The following is a 21,841-nucleotide window of genomic DNA, read 5'->3' as shown; positions in this document are numbered from 1 at the left end:
GCACGCGTAGCCGCAGTTCAACGCGTTTGTGGAGTCTCAGCTTAATAGTTAAATTCTATGTCTATCTTTGTTTAATTCGAAGGAAAAACAAAGACACACGTACGATTTAGCTATTAGTTAATTTACCGAAAGATTGGAACCACCGGTTCCCAAACGGTGAAAGTAAGTTGTTTTGATCTCGCGCCCAGGCGGACTGCAGTCGGAGAGCACTCTGAGGATAGCGGTGCTCGACGCAAACGACAACGCCCCGAAGTTCATACGGATGGTGGTCCTGCCGGATCAAGGGGTGCGCGTGTCGTATAATCCGAGCGACGACGCGTCCGCCGAGATAGGAAGCGACGAGGCTCAACCCGAGAGTTCGGTGGACGGCGGGCGGCGCTCGCCGTTACTGCTGGTGCCGGAAAACACGACGATCGGCGTGCCGATAATACGTCTGCTGGCGGACGACAAGGACGAGGGGGCGAACGCGGCGATAACGTACAGCCTGGGGAACGAGACGACGTCGAACGGGGTTCGATCGCGTCGCTACGACGCGACCAGCCGCCGCTACTTCCACCTTGATCCGCGCACGGCCGAGATATCCGTTGCCCGCAGCCTGCCGCCCGAGAAGGATATCCGGCTGTTCGTCCTGGCGAGGGACTCCGACGGCCTCGCGGATAACATCACCGTCAGAGTCCACGTGACGGACGTGAATGACCACGCGCCCGTTTTCGATAAGTCCTGGTACACGTTTGACGTAGCCGAGGGCACGTATCTCAGCCACGCGGTCGGCACGGTGCAGGCGCTCGACGCCGATTTCGGCGAGAACTCTGTCCTCAGTTACGAGCTGATCACCAGCCACGAGGACTCCGGGCGAGCCAGCAACTGGTCGCGGTCGTTCCAGGTGGATCCGTACGAGGGAGTGATACGGGTGAGCGGGATACTCGATCGAGAGAAAGCCACGACTCATCGTCTTCTCGTGATCGCTCGCGATCAAGGCCTGCCGAGTCTGAGCTCGTCCGTGGAGGTGGAGATAAACGTGTTGGACGTGAACGACAACGCGCCGACGTTCCACGGCTACGACGAGCTGGAGGAAGGCGATCGGCTGCCGGTCTACCGGGTCTCCGTTCTTGAGAACAGCCCGATCGGCACGCAAGTTGCCAAGGTGTACGCGAACGACAGCGATTTCGCCGGCAACGGCAACGGATTGATCCTGTTCGATCTGAGCAACCAGGATCACGCGGACAAACAGTATTTCGCGGTGGACAGCAAGGAGGGCATTGTCACGACCATCGCCAAGCTCGACTACGAGACCAGGAGCAATCATCGTCTGATCGTCACGGCGAGCGATCTCGGTTCGCCGATCAGTTTGACCTCCTCGGCCGTGGTGCTCGTCACGGTGTTGAACGTCGACGATGACGAGGAGGCGGACAACGAGGTGCACAAGATGCCGACGTTCCGGCATCGATATTACGAAGTGGAGGTCGACGAGAACGCTTCTCTGCCGTTGCTGGTCGCGCAGCTCGAGCTCACCGACGATCGCCACGCCGATTACATAAGATTCAGCGTCGTGGCTGACGGTTCCGACGGCAGGGAGCACTTCTCGGTCGATCCCAAGAACGGCTCTTTGTATCTGATGACGGAGATCGACCGGGAGACCAGAGATCGGTACGAGACCAAGGTCAGGGTTGATCGATTGAAGCTCGGCCGTGGCATACCAGTGATGATCTACCCGGTCGTTGGTGAACGGCTGAATGGACTGGCGCCTAATGAAGCCAGAGTGGTCGTCAGAGTGAAGGACGTGAATGACAACGCGCCCAGATTCAAGACAAAGGACAGGCCCATCCTCGCCGCTATACCCACCACTGCTCATTACGGTTACGAGGTCGTCAAAGTGGAGGTATGTATGCGCGTACGTGGGCGCGAGTCAAAGCGAGTTCGTTTTAATTCATTTTGCTTTTTACGCCACTATAGTCTTGCGCGCATCCTTTCCTCTTACCTTCTCGTATCCGTATCCTTGACTCTATCCTTTCGGATTTTATTTCCGCAGCAGCTTCTCGCGGTAGATTCCTTTTGTTGTCGTTTATACATAAACCACTTCATTAATCGCGGCGTAACCCGGAATACGCTGATGAAACGAGTATTCGCGGTAAGTCGCGGCAGAATTTTTGTTCGACGATCGGAGAATCGCCGAGTTAAAGATTTGAAGCGCTTCGAAAATCAGCCATCAGCTTTACTGGAACTTATTTGGACGCGCTTGGCGGCTCGCAGGCGGAAGACCCGGACCTGGGGATAAATGGCGAAGTGCGCTACCAAATTCTTGGCCGGGAGGACGCCCCGCGTTTCGCCATTGACCCACTCAGCGGTCAAGTGCGATCAGTGGCGAGTTTTGGCCGCGATGCCGGTCGCGTCTTCGGTTTCGACGTCAAGGCCACTGACAGGCAGGGCGCCGAGAACGGGCGCAGCAGCATCACCAACGTTTTCGTAAGTTCACAATTGTGCACTCCCACGTACTTCGCGCGCGGTGTATCTTAATTACTCGCCGTTAGAGATAGCGCCCGGGCTAATTTCCCCGCGAGGAAATGGGATGTTTCGAGAGGCGGAAGCTCCCTCGCTTCCTCTCGTTTCACTCGGTGCCGACCTTGACAGTTTGCATTGCCATCCGGTGGTGTATCTCGCTCTTGACCTCGTAGGTGTACGTGTTGGACGATCAGAAGCAAGTCGTCATGGTCATGGGCCGGAAGCCCATCGAGATCGAGCCGGAGCTCGACAACATCACTGTGTAAGTTCCGTTTCGCGATATCGCTGGCGAACACGGCGAGTCACGTCTACGAATTGTCTTTCAGCGCGTTGCAGAATGTCACCGGCTTGGACGTGCGTGTGAGGAAGCTGGAGCCCCACATCGAGAAGAACCTGATCGACGGGGCCTCGTAAGTGATTTGTTCGATACAGGGGGTGATCTCTCGTCCCCAAAATGACGATCGCTCGTTGTAGCTTGAATTATTTTTCAGTACCGACGTTTACCTGTACGCGATCGACCCACATCTGAATGTCATGGTGGACATGGAAACTTTGCACAGGTGACCAATCGAATTTTTATCCTTTATTCGGAGAATATCTCAAAGTTCTTATCTGCATCTAGCACACTGTTATTAATCAATTGAAAATCGTTTCCTCCAACAATTTAACGCATTAGACGAATTGTTGAAAATGAAATTAATATTTGATGCAAAGTTTTAAAAGCGAGCGTCAGTTGTTTTGCAATTTTTTTTTCCAATGGTTCTTGGTATCCCAAATATCGCAGCAAACCTGACGTTTCAATAATATATGTACGCGCGACTTTTTAGCGTTTTTAATAACAAGAAGGCGGACATAAAACGCGAACTGGATGAATATCGCGTGCTGGAAATCGCTGGTAACGCTCCACGTAGAAGTAATCAGCGTTACTTGCTGTCCACCCTCGAAGTGGGCGTCGTGGTACTCGGCTGCGTCGTCTTCGTAGGCGCCCTCGTGACCGCCCTATGCGTTACCTGCGTTCGTCGCAACAAACGGTACGCGGAATATCGTTTTGCTCGCTCGCCATCTCGCCTAAGGTCAACACAACGCTCATCCACGCTGCCATACTAACTCCTGGACATGTTGGCTAGAGGGTCTTATCATTTCCTTCTTCTTCTTCTTTTCTACACTCTCGTATATCGAAAAGTTCAACTATTGTCTATTAACAATTATTAACATATATTTTATTACTCCATCTAAACTCTATCGCGCCGCTTAATCATGCAAGAAAAGATTCCGGGACGGAATGGAGAATCGAATCGCTTCGGTGTCTTGTTGGCATCGGTTAATTTGAACGCCAATTGTCTTTTTATCATCGTCACAAAGTGCGCGTCTCGATTTCCATCCGTTAGTCGTAGACGACGAGACCAGGCCATGTTCTCGACGGTCGGCCCGGTCGGATTCGCTCTGACGGACCCCGCCGGCACTCTGCAAAAGCCGCCGCTCTTTCCCACCTTCGTCGACGGCCTCCATTACGATCCCGAACCCTTCTGCTCCGAGATGCCCAGACGACAGAGCATGTGCGAGCACGGAAATTGCGTCCGCTTTCACACGTAAGTCCGATCTGATTAAAGTTTATTAAAAGTATGAAATTTGGCGCGGCCTTTTACCAGATGTTTATGACAATTTTTTATCGTGTAAAACTTCCGTACGTGAGTTTAACCAATTAAGATATGATAATTTTAGAGATTATAACGTCTAAGCTTTATTGGCGTTCTATTTTTTTTTTCTTTTAAAATATACATGAGCGGTCTCAGTTTCTAGAATTTAGTCAACGTTTCGCGAAAAGGGACAAGTTACCGTTTCATTTAACATTGCGTTTCTTCATTTGCATTTCCATTTCAATAAAAAACACGACCTTGTATCTATAAAAATAATTTGCAAGAGATCCTTTATGTATAAATACACACTCGTCTATCGATGAGATCAATAATTGTGACACCGGCCAAACTCGCTCTATACTTTTGATAAAAATCTGTATTTTTTTTTTCGAAGAAGGCCGATGTTAGGAAATTGGAGTGCAATTGTGTAATCGATACGTCCAAAAACTTGCATAGATTTATCTCTACGTATATAGATTTACCTCTGTGCATAGATCGGGAGATAGTATCGGGAAATTTCTGAGAATGTTACGACATAGACACCGCTGCTACGGGTTATTTTCAGGATGAGCGGAGGCGGAAAACACGCGGTGAGGACAACGGGTACCTTGAAAGGCCTCGAGGCATCCGCGACATCCTTGCATTCCAGTGGTCAGGACTCCGGTATCGTAGCGCGTACCTCTTGTCATTGCAGTCACTCGTCCAGTCCTTCCAGCGGCGAGAGCAGCAAGTAAGTTGAGTTTCTAAATACAGGTTCTCGTCAGTCGAATGCGGTTTCCCCGATAGAAGGCTCGTGTCTGCTCAAATCGTGTCGAATTCGGTCGCATTTTAACGAAGAAGGATAACGAATTACAGAAGTGGGGAATAACTAAATATATTAACAAGCAGAAATTATAGAAATATACGGGAAATAAGAGAAGTGAGAAATTTAATTGTCCGAATAGCATATTTTAATCGCCGTGTAACAAATAGTTTCGCTCATCCCAACGTAAAACGCCCGCATAACTGTCTCACCAATTAACTTGACACGAGCCTAATTTTTCTCACCCTCCTCCCCCCGTGGCAAATTTTTCTTCTATTTTCTTTTAGCGGGTACGAAGACTCGCTCAAGTCTCTTCAGCGTCGCGAGAGATGCAATGACGTCTCGCGTGGCAGCCACGATATCTCCAGCGTGGTCGGGAGACGTGCAACGGCGGCGAAACGGCGGCAACGCTTCCACTCCTTCTCGAACGGCGAATCCGTCTATACCCACGAGATGACCCTGCAGCAGCAGCAGCAGCAGCAGCAACAACATTGTTGCGTCGGTACCGAGAAGAGACGGAAGGCGGAGCATCGCCGCGCTCATTCCGAGGCGGAGAACAATATCACCGAAACGGTGATACACGAACACCCGGGCACGGAGATATCGTTAGCGAGCTCCCTACCGAACACCATTCACGGTAGGTCGATATCGACGAAAATTGACGAACGTGCGGAGAAAAAAAGCGCAAAAAATCTCATTGTCGAACTTTAACGCGGTCCGTAATGGTGCGCGTCCGACAAAATTGAACAGATAGTCAATTCGCAGGTACATCAAGAACCAGCCACATGCTCTACTAGCAGCGTCGATTTGTAAAAAAAAAAAGGGGGGGAGCTTTCAAGGAGCACCAGGATACAGCGGTTGCGAATATTTCTATTCGGCAATTTAACGTCCTTCCTGCGAATTCGTGTACAAATTGTTGTACATTGTGTGCTCACGGCGTGTCATCTCGTTGCCAAAGTATTCGTACGTCGTTAAAGCCAGGGAATCATTCATTTCTGTAAATACACGGCATCGCCTTCGGTATTCGATCTTCCACGTCCTTTTTGATTAATCGAGATAACGGCGCGGATTAGCAGTTGTTGCTAAGATTATTTATCGCTCTGGTATTATAATGCGAGATGCAAACGTTTATGTACAATATAATATTAATATATTGCATATTAATATAATGTCTTGTAATTATAATGTAATTTGTTGTACTTATTAATATAATTCGTTGTACAGATACATCTTGCGAGTGAGTCCGTGTCTCGATGGGTTATTACCCTGAACTATTATTTAATACATGTACGTATATGTACGTTTGTGTAAAATGTAACAAAGTGTAACATACATGTAATTTATGCCCTAATCTAGCTGTCGTTATTAGATAAGATTTCATAAAATGTTTAATACGAGTAATATATTTTATTTTTCGCTTTTATTCTAACACGAATGTCGGCCATTAACTCAGTTCGATTAATGGTCAACGTTCTATCTTAGGAACAAAATTTTATTATAAATAAAATGACGTTAAAATAATAAACAGCCGCCCCTTAACTTCTTAAAGATGGATCGTGACGCTCTTAGTCGTAAGATTTGTAAAAATTGGTTTCTTTAAATATTTATTTCGGTATCGTGCGAGATTTTTAGAAATTAAATTGTGATTTAATTAACATTTTTCACGCTTTAATTATAGCTCCCTTAGTGGGGTCGAAATATGCTGCTGTGCATTCACGGGCGCAATCACAGCCGTCGTCAAGCCCCGACCTTCGAAGACTCGTCAACGCCGATATCCCGCAATTCCTCTCAAAGTCCTCCCCGACGTCTGAGGAATCTCTCTACTTAATTAAATCAGCGTGGGTGTTTTAATTACGATAAATCAAATCAGGGCGCAGGCGCGTTATTAATTCCTCTTTAAAGGGGGATATCGGAAGAACGCACTGGTGTAAATTATTGATGCTGCCGGGGTGCAAGCGAGCAAAGTCGTTTCTGATCGTCTTTTTATCGCGATTTACTGGAGATGATGGACGATTGTCTATCCGTGCTCGTTTTTAAAACGCTGCGACAAAAACGTTCTTTCTTTGCCGACCGCAGCAAGAACAACAACCAATACCATTTACGGAAGAGACGCCCTGTTGCAAGAACATTCTTTCTCAGTAATCACAATATCGCCAACTTTTTAACGTAATTACAGTAAGTGAAATTTAATCGCTTCCACCGGGAGGAATAATCAATAATCGTTTCAATTTTACCAACCGTCAACATTCTTCTCAACAGTTATCCTCTTCAATTTTCAGACACATCATCTTGCCGATTAACGTATTTGCGAATCTTTGGACCTTCATCTTAATCGTAATATCCTTGGAAGGAGAACAGCGGTTCGGTGACTAAACACGGGTGCGGATCCAGAGGGACGTTCTCGGGACACCCCTAATACGTTCGGTAAATAAGTTTTAAGCGCCCGATCGAGCGCTCAACTGAATCAAATTACGCCATCGATTACGGGATCAGGTTGGCGCACGGCTTAAAAGGTCACCGATTAACGTTGCCGACCTCGACCTCGGCTGGCAGGATACGGGGACGATGTGCGGGACCGCCGCGTGCCTCGCGCCGATAGAAATCACGGTTCCCGGTGGAGAAAATAGGAAAGGATTCCGTGACGCGCGCGGCATGGCATTAGGTATCTAATATTTCACTCAAGTATTCGAATAACGCTCTCGCAGGACCTGAGTTGATGAAACGGCTCGGTCTCACAAGACGGCAAGGCCGTGACCTTCGTCTCTGCCTCGGAGACCCCGGCCCATTCCACCCTCTTCCGCTTTTCTTTCATTTAGCCGCGACTTTAGAGGGACAACCCGTCACTCTCCTCTGTCGCGCTAGCTTCGGATTGGAACGCGATCGCTCAGCAATCGATTTTCGGAACATCGTTAACTCTTTAATTAAATAAATAATGAACTTAATTACAGTAAACGTAGTTCGACTGCTGCCTCCGTGAATACTCGATAATCGTTTCACTAACCCATACAGCACGCATGTCTAAAAGACATCTTTAAGACATCATTAAGTCGTCTTTTAGATATACATATCTATGCGTGCTGTATGGGAATGTCTTTTCAGAAAAATAAGTGGCGCGTCTTAGGCCAGGTTTCCACCAACGTTGTTTAAGCTTGCAATTAGCTTAATTCGTGCCTTGTCTCTTTTCAACTGTTACTTTAGAAAGAGACAAACATGAATTGAACCAAGATCAAAATTAGGCGACGTTTGGTGAAACCGGGCCTTTAGTGTCTACCTCCTCGAAGATACACTCCTATTTGTTATCAAAGTTGGGAAGTAACTCGTTACTTGTAACGAAGTTACAGTTACAGTTACTTTTTTTCTGGCAACTCTAACTTAACTTCCTTACTTTCTCTCCATCCGTAACTGTAACTAAACTCAGTTACACTTTTTCGATAGCTAGTAGCTAATTTAATAGTTACATTAGGAGTTACTTTATATATATTTTAAACCTCCACAGATCGCATTAGGCCTTGCGTTCGCGCATAAACGCCTTTATCGACGCTTTACAATTCAAAGGCAGATTTGATATTTTTATTGCAAGTAACTGCAAAGTAATGATTCGTTATTTTTTTAGTACCTGTAACGCGTTACTTTACAGAATTGGTAACTTGCCAAACAACACGTATGTCTAAAAGGCATCGTCAAGACGCCTTTAAGTAATCTTTTAGATATGTATGTCCAAAAGACGACTTAAAGGCGTCTTAAAGACTTACATTTTTAACAAGAGTTACATTTTTACCAAGCAAACTGCAAGTGTAACTATAAGATACTTTTATAAAGTAACATTCCCAACTCTGTTTATTACTATGGATTTCATATACTGTGGATCACTATATGGCTTTATACGCTATTTCGATAATTAATTTATGCACGCGAGTCGCTGTGCAATTATAGCGTACAAATTTGAGGGTCGCCGAAGATCCCGTTGGAATAAATTTCAAGACGGAGACGAGAAGGGATTTTAATCAATAAATGGAGAGGCGAGGGAGTCGCATGTAATTTGGTCCGGTCACCGAGACGAAATTCATCATTTCGCGCCGCCCAAGAGGGACGCTCATTCTTGTACGAGCACGTTCGCAGCATTAGCGTCTTCCCGCGCAGCGCGTTGCATCATGAATACGGTACACTTAGGTGGAAAATGCACGTCGAGCGGCCGGCAACCGCTGGCCCGCGCCCGGAAAACACCCGATGGACTCTCGCGGGGACTCTTAAGTATCGATCCGCGGGAAAATGAATGACTTGTTTCGTGCCCCGGGCGTCAAGGCGGGCTAATTCGCATATTCAATCGTATGCATTAGGGCCGGGCTATTAGGCGCACGTGAAGCAGCACGACGGCGGCGGCGGCCAGCAGCAGCCGCAGCCCGAAACTCGATCGCTTTGCGATTACACGCGGTTCGGTTCCCCAATATCGCGCCGAAGGTTACGGGTCGCGTGTCACACCGGTTGACACGACGACCTTGCCCTTAAACCCCTACGCCGGCCGCGCGTGATTAAAGGTCCATCGAGTTTCGCACGAGAAAAACGACGGCGGGGACCATCTTCGATCAACGGGCGACTCCCGAGGCCCCGGGCCGGGGAATGCCGGTTTAAAATTGCCCGAAATTCTTCCGCGATAGTTCCGCCACGAGCGATTAATTTGCGAATTCCCGCGGCCCCCGCGGATAGTCGCGGGCGAGAAGGACGTAAGGTCGCAATGGGGCGGAGGGAAGGACGCGAAGATCCGCTCGCGGGGCGGAACGGGACCGAGACGAGGACCAAAAAAAAAAGGAATGAAGATGAGCGCGAGAGCGAGGCGAACGATTTTCAAAGATTTTTCACTGAAGGTCAGGAAAATGCATATGGAACGAGCGCTGCGCTTACTCGACGGGGACGAGAAAGAGACTCGCCCTGCTCGACGGCGCGCGAGTCACCTATATGCAGTTTACACTAACGAAGGGAGCGTCCTTGTCTCATTGTGTGCCGAGGGAAGGAGATCGTCGCCGAGATCGCCGGCGAGAGATCTGAACAGTCTCTTTTGAGATTCTCGCCGGGATAATAGCGACGGGGTTGAAAGTGGATTGCAGCGGGGGAGGAAGAGCGAGAGGGGACACCGATAATTCTGTCGCCCTCTCCGCACTGCGTCCAAGCGTCCCGAAAAATATCGCCGAGGAGTCTCGGGCGCGACGTCTCCGCGCGTTAATACACTTCGATTGAAAAGAAGAGCGCGGCTACAAATGACGCCGTTTTAAAAAGATGCAAATCGGATTTAGCAGCCACCCGGAGATAACTGACGCGTCATGGCGTCAATAATAATTGCGATCCGATAATCCTGAATCCTGCGGATCTTTTCTCTCTCTCTCTCTCTCTCTCTCTGTCTGTCTCGCACTAGCTCGCTCGCTCTCTCCCTTCAGCTCTTTCCCTCTCGTTCTCGCTACGAGACAATCCGGCGATAAATTCGAACGGCACAGCCGGATCTCCGGTTTTCCGTTTAGCGCGACAGAGAATTATCGCTCTTCGAAGAGAAACTCGAGGGTCCGCTCGTGCTCGCCGGATTCGAAAACGCTCACGCGAGCTCGAATCCGGGTCTTAACCGAGCCCGCCAATAATGCAGTTTTCCATCGCGCCACTTCGGAAATCCTTTTCGTGCGATTACGTGTATACATCATCCGGGCCCCGGCGAACCGGTTGCGAACCCGTCGACGAGGTTGGCTCCCCGGGAGTTCGTTTAACTTTTTCCCGCCGGCGTTCGCCGGTGGAAAAAGTCGATACCCCGGGCCTGCATCGTCATCGCATACTGCAGTCGGAACCGTCGACGATGGCCCGAGATTTATGATCCGTTCCCTTCCCCTCAAAGTTTTCACGCTGGGCTTTCTACCGCCCCGTTGTCCCAATCATCCTTCCGCTACCCCGCGATACGGCTCACAATCTTCTATCGCGGATAAGGAAGGTAATCTCAGTCATGTGAAACCGCAGGCACACGAGAATGTAGCACGGAATAGACGGCCATTTCGACGGGAGCCACGGAGCCCGATACGCGGGGGAGAATGACAGCTACGTCGCATTATGATTTTCAACATTGATATTTTTCTTCCCCACTTCATTCCGCAAGGCCATTTTCTTTTATGGGACGGTTGTATTAAGAACGCGATAGGACGAAGTACGAGGTATCTATCTTGGCGATAAACGCGAAGTACGAAAAAAAAGGGAAGAAAATTACCTGTCGCCATTTTTCGCGAATTTGCGTTTCCCCGCGGTATAAAATGATCGAAGAAGTCCTCCTAATATTAGGAACGTTTCGTAGATTTGCAGGGCAGCTTTCCCTTTTGCAAATATTTGATTATATTTGCTTGTTTTCGTTATCACCGAAAAAATTGTGTTTTATTGTAACTTTCTATTATTTTTAATTATTGTTCCATTTTATACAACATGTGCAGCACTGGAGTTATCGATTATTTTCGATCGCTGGATTAAAGTTTTGGAAAACTGAACTTTTCCAGTTTTACGAACGCGACTATACATACAATAGAATCTTAGTTTGTTTTTGTCTAGCTTTAGGCAAATTTTCATATTTTAATATCAAATTTAAATGTAAATTTTCTTGTACTAAGATTAACATTATTTAGACTTATTCTAATAAAGTGGGGTCCGTAAAATGTAAGCAAATGAAGCAATTAAAGCTGTTGGCGCAACGTGCCGTTGTGAACATTATACAATTTCCAACTTTATAATAAGAGAGCATATAAGTAAATATGATGAGACTAAATACGATTTAGTAAATCGTGGTAGGGGAGGGACTAATCGACATTTTAATTGAGTTATCGGAGTAATCGCGTTGTAATCGATAACTTCATACGATACAGGTATCCCTCGGAAGAGGATGGCGAGATCTTTTTAATTTCCGCTAACGAACCAATTTGATAACTACTGGCACTTGGTAGAGCAATATGGCAGGCAGTAAGACGAGGAAGAAAATTTCGCCCGGGCGATTCGTTTCACCGAACGTCCTTGGCAGTAAGATTCAATTAGCCGCTTAGCTGTCGTCCGCAGCAACGTCGTTGTTCTAGAAGCCGGAAATTTGGGTAATTTCGCCAGAGTCATACGATCCTACGTAATCAGCGAAAGACAACGGTCGGTGGGCGTCGCGCTGCAAAAAAAAACCCGTAAACGAAATCGGGCTGACGAACGGAGAGACACAAGACGAACGACGTAGTATGGAAAGGAAGAGGGAAAGTGAGGACGGGGGAGAATTACGATCAAGTGGAAGAGAGAAAGAGATTAATCGAGGCTGCACACACGAGGCTACTCGCGGCTGTATTCGTCTCGAATGTGCGTCGCAACGCCCGCAATTGATCCGTCGGGCTGACAGTGAGCCGACACAGAGTGGATACGCCTTCGCCCTTCCGGAATTTATGTCGTGATTGTAACATTTACCCATGCATCTCACGGCGATGTTAGTTGCACAAGGAAACACACGTCTCTGATTTCGATGCGTTTTTTTTTATACATTACGCAACGATAGACATTCTGTCATTCGTTTTAAGTACTTTTCAAACCAATCAACTTTTATGAAAAATAACTTTCCATCTTTCGCAATTCTGATATTCGCTGCGAAAGGACGAAGAAGAGGTGTTCTACCCCTTGAAAATAAGGCACGTATAAAGAAATGTGTATCCTTATTTTGGTCTTGGATGTATTAAAAATTGATCAAACTCGGAGGGAGACACTTCCACGGGTTTCCTCGTTAGTCACGAATGCGTTTCCGCACGGTAAACACTTGGTTATTTTCAATTCGACGTACAATGCAGACACGTGACTAAAAATGTAACGTTTTATTGGATGTAAATAACAGGCACGTAGTCTGGAAGAGAGTAAACCATTAATTATAGTAAAAACAAAATACATACTCGCGAAATGGAGTGAAGTTTTTAAAATTTTATAACAAACCAATTTTTAATACAATGAGTAATATTTGACCGGTTTACGTGAATCACACCAATACTGATAGAAAAGTCTTCAGCTGGATCTTGGTGCCTAAATTTTTCTTTCGTACACAGTTTTTCTTCTTTACAGCAAGTTGTGCGCCGAATAAAATTTTTAGTCTTAAAACGTGGAAAAATAAATAAATATATCTCTAGAAGCGAATTGGATTCAACGCTTTAGCCATGATAGTTTTAACAACGTATTGTACTCGTCAAGTATCATATCACGGTAAAAGAGTCATCACTGCTCTTGAAAAGGTTTTCAGCGGTTTTAAATTTTACAAGTATTAGTTTTTAATGAGAGAATTGTAGTGGTCCTCTTGCAATTTTATTGTAGTGTGAATGATCAGTTTATAATCTTCGGTCTTAACATACTTCAAGCGCACGGTAAGAGATTATTAACGTCATTATTATCCAGTTCTTAATTTATCGACATCGATTGATTGATAATGTCCTGATAATAGTTGATGACTGTCGAGGTAACACGATTTTTAGGACCTATCAAAAAATTTTGCTGGGCCGTTTGGGAAAAATATCTATGTGATGTGTCTCAATCGTTGTTCAATTTTTCGTGAGCAAAGTTCGTCTTTCTGGGAATTTAGCACAGCATTTTTGCTTGTACCTTTGTTATACATTATTGCATGGCCTGATTTCTTGTCGCAATGGCGCCGCTCGTTCTATTTCTCGCAGGTTGCTGTAACCTTGCGAGCTTACAACAAATAGAGGGCACCTTTTTTCTCCAATATCAGACACAGGCTACAAATAAACTTTCAAAACACGTCGCGCGACACTTGACCGAGTGCAAAATATAGAGATTTTGATAGAAAGTGTCCAGTTGTGTCACGTACGAAGTACTGGAGTAACATACAGTAACGCACTAAACTGATCGAGTGTTTGGCAAATTATAAAAAGTTATAATCTCTTATTTTTCAAATATTCTGCTTAGATTCCTCTGACGTGTACAAATTATGCTAATTTGCTTTCGCCTGTCTAATTCCTTTTTCCTTCTTCTTCTTGTGTTAAAAGAACTTGTGTTAAAAGAAAATATTCCCGTACAACCTGCTCCCGCGCGCTGCCGCTACGCGGTTTATTTTTCCAATAAGACATGTGTTATTGCTTTACAATTTTAGATAAGAGGTAATTAAAGAACTTTTGTCAAATGTTTACGAGCAGACTTTCAATAGTGCAAATTAACATCGACAATTTATTTCTTAATAGAATTTTAATTTAAAGTACATTCAGTATTAACAAAGCACTCAAGATTAATTAAAAGTATAGTAAAGAATTTGACTTATTAATAATTTGTGATGATAAAATAAATGGAAGGGTATTGCAACTTTGCGAAAGGTAGAATTTAGAGACGTTTATCGGCCCCGTTTTTAAAGAAAGAAAACGAAACTTGCCGTCATTTCAAGACAGATATTCAACATGAGAAATTCAGTCGAAATTCTGTCGCGAGATAAGAAACACCTGCTACGGAAATATTTCAACGCCAATGAAGCGAGCCGCAAGATTCCTTTCAAACTACGTATTTTCGTTATCGCATATTTTCAGTAACTTTGCCTTATTTGTTACGATACCGTGAAATTAATCAGACATATGCATATCTTAATGATCTGTTATCTTTATGATTACCTTCACCATAAAGAAATAGCCATTAATCTTAAGGGACGTATTGACATCGTACGGGACAAGAATTTGAAAAGCTCACTTATTTCTTTTAGTTCAGTTCCAGTTAACATAAAAGCGGAAAACAAATGTTTTATCCATACGATTTAATTGTGAAAACGTGAAAATTAAATATAAAAACTGTAAAACTAGTTTCATTTTCCAGTGTACATTACACGCGGAGACAATTTTCTCTTAAAATTTACCCTGAAAATCGTGTAATCGTGGGACGACATGGCATTTCGAAGAAGTTTATGAGAATTTTACTAGTAAAACGTATGGTAAATTTCAAAAGAACTCTCATTAAATTCTTCGAAACGCCGTATTGTTCCACGATTACATGATTTTCGGGATAAATTTCAAGAGAAACATCTCTCCGTGTACATTTCGACCGAACAAAGTCTACGATTTATATTGTACATTTACGGAGAGAATAGAGCACAACAGATGTCTCCGTAACTATTCGAAACATTAGGAAAGTTGTTTGAAAGTTTTATATTCTGCACGACACGATAAAAAGAATTATATGTTGCATGTGTTTAACATCCCAAGAGTTTCTAAACCGATTAGAATGAGCTGTACGTTGAAATGTTAAACGTCAGATGCACATATGTACTGTAATTATTTAAATCGCTAAAAAAAAAGAAAAGTAATTAAAGTAATTAAAAATAATTATCGTAATGAATGCTAAATGTAGCATTTTTAAAGGTTAATTAGGAATCGTTCATCGGTTTAAATTCGTCAATTTGCTGACGACAATATGCCAATTAAACGATACTGTCCGAAAAGAAACCGGCGTACAGGACAAGTAGAAAAACGGTACATGAATTCACATATTAAAAATTATTAGACTATCTACATCTAGCTGGAACCTACACGACGTTCTCGTTTAATTCGTATCATAATGAACTTATTTAACTCTATTTAAAAATAATTAACAACGTCAGTGTTTTCTTGACCGCATCTGGCATTTTTAATAATACAGACAATTTATTGCGAAAAATATTACCTCAGCCAAGATTTGAGCCTGGACTTCCCTACGCTCTAGGCGGGCGTCCCACCAATTCGACCACTGAGGCATGCGGTAATATTTGTCGCAGTAACAGTTAAAGATGTTGTCTTCGCGTCTATTTTTTCGACTGTTTAACTACGCGCCGATAAGGGTTGTCGGCAGTACACCGTCGGAAGTCCAGGTTCAAACCCTTTAGCAGAAGTTAAACACGTGAATTATAAGAGAGGAGTGCTGGAATGACACCAAACTCGTTTTATTGTTAAAACAGATATTCATGGCTGAGGTAATATTTTGCGCAATAAATTTTCTGTATTATTAAAAATGCCAGACATATGGCCAAGAAAACACTGTTAATTACCGCTGGCGACATTTAAGAATATTCTCATTAGTCAAAAATAATTAAGTTAAAAGCATTGAGTGGAGGAAAAGGACATTAAAAAAATATATATATACAGGGTAAACGGAAAAGGGGGTGTTGTTTCCGAAGCATATCGCGCTCATCAGACCGACGTGAAATATTCATGAAACGCGTCCCTTCCGAGTTACAGCCACTTTTAGCACTGACTCCACGTCAGTGCAGCAACAGGACGTTTCGTTGACAGCGTCAAAACTGTGCAAATGTAATGTGTCCCTTTCCGGCTGCAGTTTTAGTTTTGGTTCTGACACATCAGGAAATTTTGAGCGCGCGTGTGCGCTTTCACGGAACGTCCAGCGATGCATTGAGCGCCCATAAAGGTCATCTTGGGCAGCTCTTGTACATACAAAAAAAAAAATCCACCCATTCTTTACCGGTCCCGTTCGTTTGTTGTATTTGAATAATCCGATTCGTCGTACGATTCATCACGAATTCAACACGCTTGGCATAATTCCTTTATCGCGCACGCGGCTTTGCAAAATATCGCCCCGCCGACAAATTCCCTTGCACGAGCGGTATAAAAATTCGATTACAATCCGGCTGATTATTATTTCTGCCACTTTAGATTCCACCCATAACTTGGACATAAATATCTCGTCCCTCTTTCCTTCAAATATTACCGCATTGTTATGCATCCGGAGTTTAATGCTACTTAATCAGTTTACGATCGAAGCGCGCGATTCCCTCGCTCCCTTTGCGGATCGTCGCGTCGTCGTCTCGCGGGAAGCTCGCGCTTCCTTTTCGCGACTTCGATATAAGCGCAATAAACGTGGACGATGCACTTGTACAAGCGCGCGCGCGGCAGAATCGCTTGGCGACATTTGGCCGAGGGGGTTGGCAAGGGGGATGAGAAACCCCCGACGGGGCGCCGAGTCGGCGATGCGAGCGATGCCAACGGCGAGGGGGAGGTAGGGGGCCCTTTACGAATTCGGCGCGCGTATTTCGGCAGAAATACGCACGGGGGGACGTGGACGCGGACACGCGCGACCGCTGTATGCGGGGCGGCCGGCGGCTCGTCGCGCGCTGTCATCGTCGCCCCGGCGCTCTTCCTCTTTTCCCGGCTTCGCATCGCCACAGTCTCGGCGCGGCTCTGCTCTGGGTAGTGCGCGGGCACGCTCGCATGCGGGTGCATGCGGCCGCTGGATGTAACGCTTGCGCAGTCGTCGAGCATCGCCAGACAGCTCGCCGCGACGGGTGCATCTCGCGGCAGTTCGCGGCCGTCCTCTAAGGCAGGTCCATTAGTCCGCTCAGCATCCCTCGGCCGCGGCAAATACATACATTTTTCACGCATCAACCCCCCACCCCCGCCCCCGTCGCTTCGCGATCCATTTCTCCCCCCGTCCTTCCGTCCCTCCCCCATTCCGTAGCACGAAGGATCACTCGGATCACCCGATCGCTTAGACCCGCGCTACTTCAATTCTCATCCCCGATCGAGTCCCTCCGGCTCGCCGGAGGGGTAGCTCCGGCTCGGATGGACTTGGGGCGCACGTGCGAATCGCGCTCGGCTGGATCGCGCATGTTCCACGACGTATCCGAACCACGCGCGTAAATAGCCCGCGATCGTCCGTAGAGATCGATGCCGGTTCCGAGAGAACGTCTTCCGGCACACCGCTGGCGCCCGAACGCGCCGGAAGCTGCCCCCCGCCGGCGTTGCACCGTCCCCGACGTTCGAGCGGCCGTTTCCGGGACCGTTGGCGCGAGTCCCTCGTGAGTTGGACCCGGAGGTGCGCGGCAGCCCCGTGGAAGAGGAAGCTACCGAGAGAGTGCGAGACGAGGCGACGTCGTCCGCCGCGACCCGGACGGGGGAAGGTCGCGGCGAGCGAGAGGCCGAGGGTCGGCCGGGGTTGTCGACACGGCGGCGAGCGCGCCTCGGAGGAGAAACGGCGGCGTCACGCCGCGTTAGCGTCTCGGCTAATGGTCGAAACGTCGATCCGTCACTTGACGCTCAAGTTCCCGATGCTGCAGCCACCGTCTCCCCTCCTGGAGATGGCGTCCCTGCGACTACCGGACTCGGAGGAGTTTGACGTTGACACGCGCCGCAGGAGTAACAACGGCAACGTGCCGGCCACGACAGTCGCGAGCGCGCCGCCGGGTGCCGGCACGCTGCTGCAGATGAGGAACGACCTCGGCGACTACCTCAACAACCTCATCACGGAGGCGATCGCGACGGCGGGCCCGCGCGCCACCATGGAGGACCAGGCCCACGGGTTGTTCAACGCCAGCAAGAATCTGTCGGCGATCGAGCACGCGCCCGACCGGATCTACAGGCACAGCATGGCGATGTCGGCGGTCTACTGCGTGGCGTACGTGGTCGTCTTCGTGGTCGGCCTGATCGGCAATAGTTGCGTTATCGCCGTGGTGTTCCGCTCGCCCCGCATGCGGACCGTCACGAATTTCTTCATCGTCAATCTCGCGGTGGCCGACGTGCTCGTCATCGTCTTCTGCCTGCCGGCCACGTTGATGAGCAACATCTTTGTCCGTGAGTATCGAGAGACACTTTGCTCCCGCGCTTTGGGGGTCGATTCCACTCGAAGCTACCAATTTCAAGATTCCTAGCGAGAGGGAGGGGTTCTGGCATTTTTTTCTAGGTCCAAAAGACGTAACGCGATGTTCCCCGGACGTCGTTTCGCGGTCGTCGTTGTTCTATGCCGTAGTTCCGTGTTATTTGGATGCAGTATTTTTTTTTATATTCGTCGGCAGATTTAATCTGCGCCGGTCGCGGGTTTGTCATAACTTTGTAAATCGGCCCTCATTCCCGCGGGTAATGTCGGATCCCTTTTAGCTTAACGAAAATATTTACGTGCCACCCTTCAGTACCAAGTGCGCTCCGTTTAAAAGAGGGGAGATTTTTTTTAGGTCCAAAAGACGCAACGCGATGTTCTCCGGATGTCGTTTCGCAGTCGTCGATGTTCTATGTCGAAGTTCCGTGTAATTTAGATGCTATTGCAGTACTTGTTTTTACATTCGTCGGTAGATTTAATCGGCGCCGGTCGCGGGCTTGTCATAACTTTGTAAAGTTTTTTTTTAGGTCCAAAAGACGCAACGCGATGTTCTCCGGATGTCGTTTCGCAGTCGTCGCTGTTCTATGTCGAAGTTCCGTGTTATTTGAATGCTATTACAGTATTTTTTTTTTTACATTTGTTGGCTGATTTAATCGGCGCCGGTCGCGGGTTTGCCATAACTTTGCAAACCGTTTCTCATTCCCGCGAGGAATGCCGGATCTCTTCGAGCATAACGAAAATATTTATGAGCCACCCTTCAATGCCAAGTGCGCTCCGTTTAAAAGAGGGGAGACTCTCAAGGGCAATTAAGCGGCCGTCACAACGCGTACAATCTCGCACATCCCGATTCAACGTTGCGGAATCTTCGTTTCAACCCCCTTTCCAAGCCGAGCAAGGGGGGCCGGGGGTGAATTCTCTTCGTATTATCGAATCGATCCCTTCGCGTCTCTCTTTCCCTCTGCTGTTAGCGCTCGAGGCGGCTCTCGAGTTGCCCGGAGCCGTACGATTCCCGACGAATCGACAGCCGGAATCGACGAGAAATCGGTTCGCTCTCTTGGATGAAGGTCTGTGTCCACGGTGCTAGAACTTGGCCCAGTTTCGAGAAATTTTTAGCCAATCAACCTGCAGCTTTTACGGAATAGGCGAGAAATCGGCTGATTCTCTTGGATTAAGGCCTCCCAGTGAGAAACGATTCGTCGATCGATGTCAATTCGACATCGTTTCGACATCGATCGACGAATCGTTTTTCACTAGGAGGCCTTTATCCAAGAGAGCGAGCCGATTCCTCGCCTATTACGTCAAAATCGACGTCAATTTGACGGTGCCGATGTCGATTCGACATCGTTTCGACATCGATCGACGAATCGTTTTTCACTGGGAGGCCTTTATCCAAGACAGCGAGCCGATTCCTCGCCGATTCCGTAAAAATCGATGTCAATTTGACGGTGCCGATGTCGACATTATTTCGACAGCGATCGACGAGTCATTTCTCGCTGGGTCGTGTCCACGATGCTAGAACTTGGTCCAAGTTCTAGTTTCGAGAAACGTTTAGCCAATCAGCCTGCAGCTTTTACGGAATAGGCGAGAAATTGGCTCGCTCTCTTGGATAAAGACCTCCCAGTGAGAAACGATTCGTCGATCGGTCGATAAATCGTTTCTCACTGGGAGGCCTTTATCCAAGTGAGCGAGCCGATCGTAAAACTCGACGTCAATTTGACGGTGCCGATGTCGAATCGACATCGTTTCGACATCGATCGACGAGTCATTTCTCGCTGGGCCGTGTCCCACGGTGCTAGAACTTGGACCAAGGCCTTAATAACGTCCAGCGAATCAACGGAACGGCGGTGGGCGTGAATTGCGAGACGGCGCGGGAAACGCGAATGCGATTCGCGCGCGAATTTAGATGTTACGCCGAACGGTATCGACGAGCGAGAGTGGACGCCCCAATCCCGAAGTAATGCAAACAGACCGCAGACTTACGGCACCGATCGCAATTTGAGCAAACAAAACGGCGTATTTGCATTTCTACGAACAGCATCACGCGGCTAGTGCGCCGAAGAGGAGAGAAAATAGGAAAAAAAAAGCCACGTGCTTTGCCGCTCTTTAGAAAATCAGCGGATCGTAACGGGCGTTATAGCTCAGTCTGTTAATACGCGCGTGCAAATCGCGCGGTTTTGCACGCGTTGGCGCACTTACGAGCTTCCAATTAACTCGTGGCTGTAAGTGTCACAAAAACTCGCGTTTTTCGCGTGCTTTGATCGAGGGATAAGCTGCCGCGAAGAATTGGCGCGCTAATCCCGTAATGTCCCGGTATTAAATATCAAACCACTTTATTAAATCGCCACAGTAATGTGTTGGCGATAATTTTCAAACTTGCCCGAGATCCTGACAATGTGTCCTAGTATCGAAATAAATCCCTAGATAAAAATTGCGCATCGATAGCTCTGCGTACTGCCTACAGCCCGAATCGGCGCGCAGTTTAAAGTAGGAAAATAGAAAACGTCACCATTAGACTGTTTATTGCGACAAATATTACCGCATGCCTCAGTGGTCGAATCGGTGAGACGGCCGCCTAGAGTGTAGAGAGGTTCGAATCCTGGCTGCGGTAATATTTTTCGCAATAAATTTCTGTAATTAGAATTTGCCAGTTGTGTCGACTATTAATTTCTTACATTGGTTAATTATTTACTGGCGGCAATAAGTCTTTATTCATTGAAATTCCTAGATATCGAAGAAATGTGAAAGTATCTCCGAAACGAGTACAAGTTATAAAAGTTGTGCGCTAATTGAATAGTAAAGGCCGCGAATTTGCTATTTCTTTCGTCTCGCACGTCGAAATTTTCCGAAGCTTTTGTTCTCCTAATATCGATTGTACGAGATGTCGCCGTACAACGCCGTTTTGTTTTATCTCTAGCTTATATAAGTACGTATTTAAAAGTAGAGGCATTTGCAATTTTAATTTACACCACACAACGCGTGCCACGTAAAGTGAATGCGGCACACGTATGGCCAACGGGGAACACCTTTCTGCCCTTGCCAGACTTGTCTATACAGCGCTACATTTCGCCAATTGCGCAGAACTAAATACGCGCACACACATGTACATATTTTTATATAATACAATATGTACAGCATAATAAATATGTAACGCATTTATATAATAACTTGCAATTTAATGTGCAATATTTTATAATCATACGCATACGTCACTGTCTAAACAGATAAATATTCTTAGAAATTTCTAATGTTCTCCATATGGCCCGGAAACGCGCAACCGACGAGCGTTACTTTTCGTAATCGCCCCTAGAGA

At 46.8% G+C, this 21,841-nt stretch overlaps 2 protein-coding genes across 4 annotated transcripts in view; both read left to right on the top strand.

Annotated features, from left to right (window-relative positions):
* Positions 1-8,103, top strand: part of LOC105564844 (cadherin-89D) — a 37,631-nt gene extending 29,528 nt beyond the window's left edge. For 2 of the 3 annotated variants that reach the window (XM_012017563.1, XM_012017562.1), the window contains 10 exons: positions 189-1,879; positions 2,251-2,463; positions 2,673-2,761; positions 2,826-2,909; positions 2,991-3,059; positions 3,327-3,530; positions 3,888-4,088; positions 4,702-4,866; positions 5,226-5,575; positions 5,714-8,103. In XM_012017563.1, the coding sequence (XP_011872953.1) occupies positions 189-1,879; positions 2,251-2,463; positions 2,673-2,761; positions 2,826-2,909; positions 2,991-3,059; positions 3,327-3,530; positions 3,888-4,088; positions 4,702-4,866; positions 5,226-5,575; positions 5,714-5,751 (3,104 nt within the window). In that variant the 3' untranslated portion in view covers positions 5,752-8,103. Of the gene's footprint in view, positions 1-188; positions 1,880-2,250; positions 2,464-2,672; positions 2,762-2,825; positions 2,910-2,990; positions 3,060-3,326; positions 3,531-3,887; positions 4,089-4,701; positions 4,867-5,225; positions 5,576-5,703 lie in introns of all 3 variants that reach the window. The other variant, XM_012017564.1, reaches the window with a different exon arrangement.
* A 9,841-nt stretch (positions 8,104-17,944) lies between these two features.
* Positions 17,945-21,841, top strand: part of LOC105564843 (neuropeptide FF receptor 2) — a 55,044-nt gene continuing 51,147 nt past the window's right edge. Inside the window, exon 1 of the mRNA XM_012017560.1 lies at positions 17,945-18,509. Coding sequence (XP_011872950.1) covers positions 17,945-18,509 — 565 coding nt within the window. The remainder of the gene's footprint in view (positions 18,510-21,841) is intronic.

Source organism: Vollenhovia emeryi, unplaced genomic scaffold, assembly GCF_000949405.1.
Source record: "Vollenhovia emeryi isolate VEMERY1.0 unplaced genomic scaffold, V.emery_V1.0 DF939159.1, whole genome shotgun sequence".
Classification (NCBI taxonomy): domain Eukaryota; kingdom Metazoa; phylum Arthropoda; class Insecta; order Hymenoptera; family Formicidae; genus Vollenhovia; species Vollenhovia emeryi.
The sequence above is the reverse complement of the archived record's forward strand: the minus strand, read 5'-3'. Positions and strand labels throughout refer to the sequence as shown.